The sequence below is a fragment of the Propithecus coquereli genome, unplaced genomic scaffold, assembly GCF_000956105.1.
Source record: "Propithecus coquereli isolate 6110/MARCELLA unplaced genomic scaffold, Pcoq_1.0 Scaffold87, whole genome shotgun sequence".
Taxonomy (NCBI): Eukaryota; Metazoa; Chordata; class Mammalia; order Primates; family Indriidae; genus Propithecus; species Propithecus coquereli.
The window spans coordinates 4,426,670-4,436,702 of NW_012154951.1; the positions used below are offsets into that span (position 1 = coordinate 4,426,670).

Consider the following 10,033-nt stretch of genomic DNA (forward strand, 5'->3'; position numbering starts at 1 on the left):
AGCTCAAACGATCCGCCCGCCTCGGCCTCCCAGAGTGCTAGGATTACAGGCGTGAGCCACCATGCCTGGCCGGGAAGATATTTTTGATTGCTAAAATCAGTATTAATTTATGTGCATCCAGATAGTTTTGTTTAGTTGATATTTAATTTGGTTATTTTTTTTCAGAGCTTATTTAAACTTAGATTTTCAAGGTCTGCTATTAGAGAAATGCCATAAACATGATTTGTGTACTCCAGGAAAGGCGAATGGAACCTCAAATGGAGATCAATAAAAATGACATTTCAAAATGCTAGCCTGCAGTTTGTGAATCACGCTGAGCCATGCAGCAGAATGAATTTCCTCTCCCCCAGGGTATGTGTAGTATATGCGAATAAGGAGGGAGCGCTGAGTAATCTTCAGGGCTTCATGTTCTCTCTCATGTTCTTTCTACCGAGCTTTTAAAAAGCCTTGTGTCTGAATGTTAAATTTAAGGCCGTGTAGTTGATAGTTATGTGGTGATTTTGAATAGAGGGAAATATGCACAAGATCTGTTTATATCTTGTAAAGAAAAGGTTAATAAATTAGCAATAAAGCTTTCTGAAGCTTTTGGAAATAGTTAAAGGAAAGAGTTAATTGACAAGGAACAAAGATATATCATGTAAGTGGAGGTGCCTTTAGGAGTGTTCTCCTTTTCCTTTTTATTTTTATTTTTATTTATTTTTTTTTTTTAAGGGGGAGGGGGCCCCGGCGAGGACAGAGAGCAGCCCGCCCCCCTGGCCATCCCCGCAGACTGACAGCGGCGGGTGCCGCCCTCCCCGCGGCGTCACTTCCTCCTTTTCCTTTTAAAAATGATTAAACTTAGTCCCTTATGGTGAGTGAATCATCACACCAGCCCCTCATTGCTTTGAACTTCTTTCCTTCCTTCCTAGTGACTTTGCAGTTTCTCCTGCCTTCACCTGGCATCACTCAGTGTGTGACAGGTAGTCTTTTTGACCATGTTTGAGTAATAAAACCTGATACTACTTCATCTACTTGTGGGATCTTCCTTTCTTTGGTTCTCTAAAGCTCTTGATGGTTGTCATCATTCTTTCAACAAGGAGTATTTGTTTACTTCTCTAATATCAAATGTATGCCATTGCTCTGTTTTGGCGCTTGATTGCATGTACAGTGTGTGTTTTGGTACTGAATCACAGGGTGATGGCAGTTAGCTCCCCTCCATAGTTTAGCAAGCAGTGCATAGCACTGGCTTGAAGACATGGCAGTGTGTGGTGCTAGGACCACATTTTCATGAGGTCTGCATTACGTCATGACATCTGGCTGATGGCAGTCATATCTCAATATTGCAGATGCTAAAAGGTGAAAAAGACATGCATCTTAGAAATGATGAAATAGGATGCTTGGATTTGGCTTTGTGATCCAATCTGACAGGCTTTCTTTTAGTGGGTGAATTTAGCCCATTTTCATTGTTGATATAAGAGAATACTTAGTCTTAGTTTGCTGTATTATTTTATGTTTTCTGTTTTTTATTGCTTCTTTTTGTTCTCTTTCACTGTATGGTCTGTGTTTTCTTTTTTTAATATGTGTTTCTTCGATATTTTTGTTGTCTTCTGTATTTTGTGCTTACCTTTGCAACTTTCTAGACTATATTTAATCATTTTTTTTGTTTTCATCCACCTAAAAAATGAGATCAATTGAGTATATTTCTTCTTCCTATCTCTTTCTGCAATCACTATCTGGCTTTAGTTGATTATTTATTTTGCAGGTTAACTTTTATGCCTTTGAATATTGCTTATAGCTTACTTGAGTTTCAGTTACATCTTATTCAATTCTATCTTTAGGCTCATGTCTGTAAAATATGAGAAAATCAGTATGCTCACACCCTCTCCCACCTTCTCTTCTTTCCTTCCTCCTTTTGTTTGGATTTATCTTAATTGTATTTTGTATTATACTACCACATTTGTTTCTGTTTTGGTCCTGTGGTTAAATAGATTCAGTGCTTACTGACAGCCCCTTTGCAGTGGTTTCTTTTTTCTTTGTTTTTTTGATTTTTTTTTTGAGATGGAGTCTCACTCTGTCACCTGGGCTAGAGTGTGGTGGCATCAGCCTAGCTTACAGCATCCTCAAAGTCCTGGGCTCAAGCAATTCTCCTGCGTCAGCCTCCCGAGTAGCTAGAATTACAGGCACATGCCATCATGCCTGTCTAATTTTTCTATTTTTAGTAGAGACGAGTTCTCAGCTCTTGCTCAGGCTGGTCTGGAACTCCTGACCTCAAACAATCATTCTGCCTCTGCCTCCCAGAGTGCTAGGATTACAGGTGTGAGCCACCGCACCTGGCCTGCAGTGGTTTCTTATCTCTTTTTTGGCTGAAATTCATCCTCTGGCAGTTTTTATTTTTTAAACAAAAGCTTTTAATTAATCAAAAATTTTTAATCAAAATCTATATGTGGCTATTGCGTGATTCCAGTGTCCACAATAGGCAAGTCCGTAGAGATACAAAGAAGGTTAGGGGTTGTGCAGAGGCTGGGGTGAAGGGTGGGGAATTGGGGATAATTGCTGACAGGTACGTGGTTTCTTTCTGAGGTGATGACAATGTCCTGGAATTAGATTGTGATGGTTGCGTAATTTTGTGAATACATTAAAAACCAATGAATTGTATACTTTAAAAGGGTGAATAATATGTATGGTATGTGAATTATATCTCAATAAAAAATAACTACATGTAGTTCTGAAGTTTTACAAAGAACAGCCAACACTCCTGTTTTCTACCTCTGCATTTTCCCCTCTCCCGAGGAAGCTATAGTCAGCTCTTGGCTAATTCTTATAGAATTTACCTTCCTGTCTGGTGAGTGTACTTCCTTCTGTATGACATCAAAAGGCAGATAATGTCTGCTTGTTCGCTTTGTAATGTTGAGATCGATCATGTGTTTAGCTATTAGCCAGCCTGAACCATCCGTTAATAAAGTTCCCTGTCAGCCTTTTGTCTAATGACTTATAGCAGTAATTGATGATCATTGCCTAGAGGTTGTAAAGGGTTACAGAATCTTGTCATTGTTTATGCATTCATTAGCTATATTCTTCTGTAAGAAAGAACTTTGTTTCATCAACTGTTGACTTACCTCATTACAGTTCATGTGGGAAAGACAAGATATATGTTTCATTCTTCCTCTTCTGTCCTTGTAAAACAATTTTTAGAGAAATGATTTAGTACTCCAGCAACTTCCAAAGTTGATTAATCAGGATTATTGTTCTGTTGCCTTTAATATCACTATGGAAACATGTATTTTAAAAATTTGGTGTTTTAGTCCATTGAAATCATTATTCTTTGTGACACAGCACTTTTTGAATTTGATTTAATTTTTACAGTATGATGGTGGTTATATGTATGGTGGCTATGTAATTTTAACTCAAATTTGGACACTTTATTTTTTATGGACACTTTTTGAGAGTGAAAGGGGCACTAACCAAATGGAACTTGAGGATGGTAGATGTAAACTGGGATTGTCCTGAGCATCCAGGAATGTATGGTCACCCTAGTGATCTGTGGATTGTTAGGAAAAAATTAACTTTTTTTTCTTATTTTCAGCTTTATCAAGGTACCATAATTTACATACAATAAATTGCACAGATTTAAAATGTACCATCTGATAAATTTTGACATATGCATCAACCCGTGAAACCGTAACCACAGTCAAGATAATGAACATGTCCATTACCCCCAAAAATTTCCTCCTGCCCTTTCGTCCTATAGCCCTCTACCCCCAGGGTCCCCAGACAACCACTGATCTGCTTTCTGTTGCTATACATTAGTTTGCATTTTCTAAAAGTTTTATGGAGTCTCACAGTAAGCTCTATTTTGGGGAGGAGGTGCATTCATTTACTTAGCATAAATATTTTTGATACTTATCCATGTTGATGTGTTTGTCAGTTGTTCATTCCTTTATTCCCAGATAGTATTCCACTGTATGGATATATCCATTCACCTGTTGTAGATATTTAGATTTCTTCCACTTTGTTGACTCTTACAGATAAAGCTATTACGAACATATATGTATAAGTCTTTGTACAGATACATGCTTTTGTTTCTCTTGGGTAAATACCTAGAGTATAATGGCTGAATCATATGGTGGGTATATGCTTAACTTTTGACAGAACTGCCAAACTTTTCCAAAGTGGCTACACTATTTTACATTCTCACCAGTTATGTATGAAGATTCCAGTTTCTCCCTGTCTTCCACATACACTTGTTATTATCTGTCTTTTTAATTATAGTTGTGAAATGATATTTCATTATGGTTTTAATTTGTATTTATGATGTTGAGCATCTTTTCATGTGCTTATTGACTATTTGTGTATTATCTTTGGAGAAATGTCCATTCATTTCCTGTACTGTCTTTTAATTGGGCTAATTGTCTTTTTATTGTTGAGTTGTGAGAGTTCCTTATATATTGTGTATATTATTCTTTTACCTGATGTATAATTTGCAAATATTTTCTCCCATTCTTAGGTTGTCTTTTCACTTTTGTGATGGTGTCCTTTGCTGCACAAAAATTTTAAATCTTGATTAAGTCTGATTTCTTTATCTTTTGTTGCTTATGAATAGAGTATCTTTTGAAGAAAAAAGTTTAGGTCTTGAAGTCCAATTTCTTGATTCTTTTTTTTATATTTTGTGCTTGAGTCCTGTTTAAGAAATCTTTGCCAAATCCAGTCATCATTATTTTCTGCTATATTTTCTTCTAGAAGTTTTAAAGTTTTAGTTCTTGAACTTAGGTCTGTGATCCATTTGGGGTTAGTTTTTTAATACAAAGTGAGGTAAGGGTCAAGGTTCATTGCTTTGCATAGGGCTTTTGAACTTTTCCAGCACCACTGGTTGAAAATATTGTCCTTTCCCCATTGAATTGATTTGGCACCTACATTAGTTTCCTGTTGGTGCTGTAACAAATTGCCACAAACTTAGTGGTTTAAAACAACACAAATTTATTCTCTTCTAGTTCTGGAGGTCCAAAGTTCAAAATCAGTCTCACTAGGTTAAAGTCAAGCTGTTGGCAGAGCTGGTTCTTGCTGAAGATTCTGAGAGGAGAATTTTCCTTGCCTTTTCTGGTGTCTAGAGGCTGCCTACTTTTCTTGTCTCCACATCTCAAGAGCCTTGACTTAATCACAGCTTCAAAGTCTCTTTGGTCATATAAAATAACAACATATTCACAGGTTCCACATTAGGATGTAGACATATTTGGTGGGAGGTGGGGAGGAAGAGAGCATTACTCAGCCTGCAATAGTTGTTTTGGCTATTCTAGGTTCTTTTCATTTTCATATGAATTTTAGAATGAGTTTTTCAGTTTCTACAAAACGGTTAGGATTTTGATTGAAATTGTATTGATTTTATAGATAAATTTGAGGAGAGTTGACATCTTAGTAATATTGAGTTTTCTAATCCATGACCGTGGATTATCTCTTCAGTTACTAAATAATCTTTAGTTTTTCTCTATGATGTTTTGTAATTTTCAGTGTTCTGGGGTTGTACATCTTTTGTCAGATTTATCCCTAAATATTTCACATATTTTAATGCTGTTTTAAATAGTTGTGTTTTTGAATTTTGGGTTATCTGTTGCTAGTCTATAACAACAGAGTTGATTTTGTATATTGATCTTTTACTTTGCAACCTTGATAAGCTTACTTATTAGTTCTAGCAGTTTTTTTTGAAGAATTCCTTAGGACTTTGTATGTACCTGATCATGTGAATAAAGAAGTTTTAATGTTTCCGTTTCAATTGCTGCCTTTTATTTCTTTATCTTGTCTTATTAAACTGGCTAGAAACCGTAGTCAACGCTGAGTAGAAAGGGTAAGCGCAGACATCCTTGCTTTGTCCCAATTTTAGGGGGAATACATTCAGTCTTTCATCAGTATCTGTTGGCTGTAGGTTTTTCTTAGATGCCCATTAACGGGTTGTAGAAGTTCCCTTCTATTCCTAGTTTTCTGAGAATCTTTCTCATCATGGATGTTTGTTTTGTCAAGTGCTTTTTTCTGCATCTAATGAGATCTTTTTTTTAGACTGTTAATATGGTAAATTGCATTGATTGAATTCAAATGTTAAAACAGTCTTGCATTCCTGGGATAAATTATACTTGGTCGTGATGTATTACCTTTTTTATATATTGCTGGATGTCATTTGCTAAAAATTTTGTTAATAATATTTGAGTTTGTGTTCATGAGTGTATTGGTCTGTAGTTTTCTTGGAATTTTTTTTTCCTGGTTTTGGTATTGGGGTAATGCTGACCTCATGAAATGAACCAGGAAATGTTCCCATCTCTTCAGTTTTTTGGAAGAATTTGTATAGAATTGCTATTGCTCCATTGTCTTCTTGCTTGCTTTGTTTTCAGTGGGAAGCCTGATGTCAGTCTTATCTTTATTCCTCTGTACATGTGTCTTTTTCCCTGTTTTCTTTTAAGATTTTCTTTTTATCATTGATCTTGAATAATTATGATGTGTTTTATAGTTTTCCTTCATGTTTCTTGTGCTTGGGGTTCTCTGAGCTTCTTGGATCTTTTATGTAATTTTGAAAATTTTCATTCATTATATTTTGAAATTTTTTTCTCCCCCTCCAACCCCATTTTGGGGGCTTCCTTTACACATCTTTAGTGTTTCATTTTGGATAGTTTCTAAGACTATGCCTTCAAGTTTACAGATCTTCTCTCTGTAGTTCCTGAACTGCTATTAATCCCATCTAGGATGTTTTGTATATTATACAATTTTAAAAAATCTTTATAGGTTAGATTTGCATCTTTTTATATTTTCCATGTCTTTGTTTAACAGGCTTATGTTTTTCTCTACCTTTTTGAACACGTGGAATATATAGTAAGTGACTTTAATGTCTCTGTGTATTAATTGTATCATCTTTCATTTCTGGGTTAGTTTGGATTGATTTATTGTTTCCTAATCATGGGTTCATGTTTTCCTGTTTCTTTTCATACCTGGTAATATTTGATTAGATGCTGGCAGTGTGAATTTTACCTTGTTGTATACTGGATATTTTTAATTCCTTTACACATTTTTTGAGCTTTGCTCTGGGACACAGCTAAGTTACTTGCTATAGTTTGATATTCCTGAGCGGGATTTGGGAAACTGCATGCTGCCTGTAGCCCAACTTTGGCCATCCTATTTATTTACCTTTGGTTTGTGGTTGCTTTTGTGCTATCACAACAGAATAATTGTGACAGAGAGACTTTATGGCCTGCCAAGCTCAAAATATTTATCTGATCTTTACAGAAGCAGTGTAGCGACCCTGCTTTTGGAGGCTTGTCTTTAAGCTTTTTAGGCAGGAATGAGCACCCTTTGTTCCACCCTTTGTGTTTCTCTGCACTACTGAGGCAGTGCTCTTCTGAGTGCTGTTCTTGATGCTCGTGTATAGAGAGGCTTTTCCACTCTGGCTTGTCGGTGGACAAACCGTCCTGGGTCCTGGGTGTGTATTCCAGCGGTGATTCCACCTGCGGCTTTCCAGTGGTTCTTTCCCTCACCTTGGTTTCTTCACGCCATGTGCTGATCAGCACTCAGCTAAAGGTTTGAGGAGAGTCACCGGCAGATTTTGGAGATCTCTCTCTTTCTCTCTCTTTCTCTCAGCGTACAGCTTTCTGCTCTTCCTGTACTCCACGTATATTCTCCAGTACTCTTCCTGTTAATTCGAGCTGCCTTCACCTCCCCAAATTCTCTACTCTGTCTCATCAGCTCCTTGAGCTCTGTTAGATTCTCCACCCTCAAGCTGCCAGCTCTCCACAGGCAGTAAGCTGGCTAGTTGCACGACTCACTTCATCTGTTCCCTTCCCTCGGGATTCACTGTTTGGGCTGCCAGTTGTCTAATATCTGAAAACTGTTGTTTCATATATTTTGTCTGTTTAAAAATTGTTTTGAGGGCCAGAATGGTAGATCTGATTACCTGCTACCCTATCATGGTTGGACGTGGAGGTCGTCGACACTTGACGTTTTGTGATGAAGGTGTAATAGTAGTAAATCCAGTGTTTGCTGCTGAAGAGTGTCTGTTGGTTCTTTTCACTTGCCTTTCATTTCATAGGGGCCCTTTCCGGTACTGACATTTCTACTTTAAATTACTAAGAAGTTTCTTCTAACATCCCTCTGTCTCCTTTTTCCTTTTAGTTATAGATAAAGCTGTCAAAAGAACAGTTATCATAGAAATAGAAACATTTAAATTACTGGCACGATAGCTTATTTCTTGCTGTAGCCATTCAGAATATCTATTTGTCACTGCCTTGGGTGCTTTGAAGTAAAACTGTGCTTAGATATAAAAAGTTTTAATACTGACTATGATTACATGTTAAGTTCACAGTTTTTACACTGTAGTTCCCAAATTTAGTTCCATGGAAACTGTATGACTCTTCTCAAACTGTAAGAATCCTTTAATGTGCTATTTAACATGCTCAGTTTTAGACATTTCTGACTCTCTATGGTCTGTAATAATCTTATTTATTTTTCTCTTGTTTTCTTACTCTGATTTCATAGCTGGTATCACATATACAAAATCAGCAGTTTTTAAGACATACTGACAATGATTATTTTCTCTCTTCAGTAATCTCTAATAAAAATTAAAAAGAAAAAAAAATGGTGGCTTTAAATCAGATATAAGGGCGACCTGAAAGAGATCAAATGTGAGGTCCAGTATAGTCTTTTTTTAAGTCTTTGATTATTGTCTTGCTGTTTCGGGGGTAAGCTTATAACTGCCTCTGTCAGTAATGCTAAGAACAGAGGAGCTTTGTAGGAACATCTTTTCTTGTAGGAGGTAATTTTTCTTGTTAAGTATGCCATAAGAACTTGAAGAATGATCTTAATTTCTCATTTTAAAATGACTGTCAACTGAGCCAGACTGTTTAACATTTCAAAGTTGGAACACATGAATTTGTCAATAAATTTTAACTTGATAGTAGTTGTCATTACTACTAAGTTGTTTGAGAAATATATTATATTCACATTTTAAATGGATATTGATCTTCATTCAGTGACTAAATTGGAGCGTCTCAATTCTTATTAAATTGCTGATTCTTTTCAACTTTGTAGATACGCAGCCAGACATAAATTCTAGCCGACATGCCACAGATTTTTCTTACCTTTCTTTTTTATGCAATACTCTTTAGGAAATAAGAACACTTTTTGGACACTGAAAATAGCAAAAATACATTTTCTTTAAGACAATAAATTTAAAATATATTACTTTGTGTTTTATTGTGTCTTGAAGGTACTTGAAGTTTATAGAGTTGCCCTTGACTCAGAGGAAGTTTTGTCAAAGGTGTCAGCAGTTGCTGTTACCAGATGAATGGGGGAGGCATTGTGAGCATCAGGTCATGGGTGATGTTTCTATCACCCAGTTACGAAGGCCCAGTCAACTCCTTTATCCATTGGAAAACAAGAAGGCAAATGCCCAGTATCTGTTTGCTGATAGGAGCTGTCAGTTCTTGGTAGACCTACTTTCTACCCTTGGATTCAGAAGAGTACTGTGTGTTGGAACACCAAGGTATGTTATATGATTTTTAAAAAAAATACTCATCATCACTTTAGAAAATGTAAGATTTTTATCAAGTAGTTATTTACTATGTACAGAGTACAGCGTGAAGCTTTTGAGTATTCAAAGAAAGTGTAAAACATGGTCCCTTTTTTAACGAGTTTGCAACCTATATTCCGATTGAGATTTCTTTCTGGTATGTGATGGGAGAGTCTTTCTGATTTGACTCCTGAATTGTTTATGATATTAGACTCCTCCGTTTCAGGTAATTCTGCTCTTTAACAAATATTTGCAAAAATGAAAATTCGGTTATACCTGCCAAATTTTCCTCAGTGTTTCCTTGACATAATCAGAAATATCAGAAGAACATTGATGGGTTTTGTTGTGTGTTTTGCTTATTGTCTATGACATTTGTAATTTCTTACTAAATTTGCTTTCACTAATTGCTTTAGGTTGCATGAGCTGATCATGTCGACAGCATCAGGTGACAAGAAGTCTAACATTAAAAGCCTTTTACTGGATATTGATTTTCGGTAGGTTTACAAAATATAATAT

General features: G+C 36.2%; 1 protein-coding gene across 1 annotated transcript in view; it reads left to right on the forward strand.

The window, feature by feature from the left end:
- Window positions 1-10,033, forward strand: part of ZCCHC4 (zinc finger, CCHC domain containing 4) — a 47,337-nt gene that overhangs the window by 7,095 nt on the left and 30,209 nt on the right. The window contains exons 4-5 of the mRNA XM_012664195.1: window positions 9,215-9,490; window positions 9,931-10,011. Of these exons, the coding sequence (XP_012519649.1) occupies window positions 9,215-9,490; window positions 9,931-10,011 (357 nt within the window). The remainder of the gene's footprint in view (window positions 1-9,214; window positions 9,491-9,930; window positions 10,012-10,033) is intronic.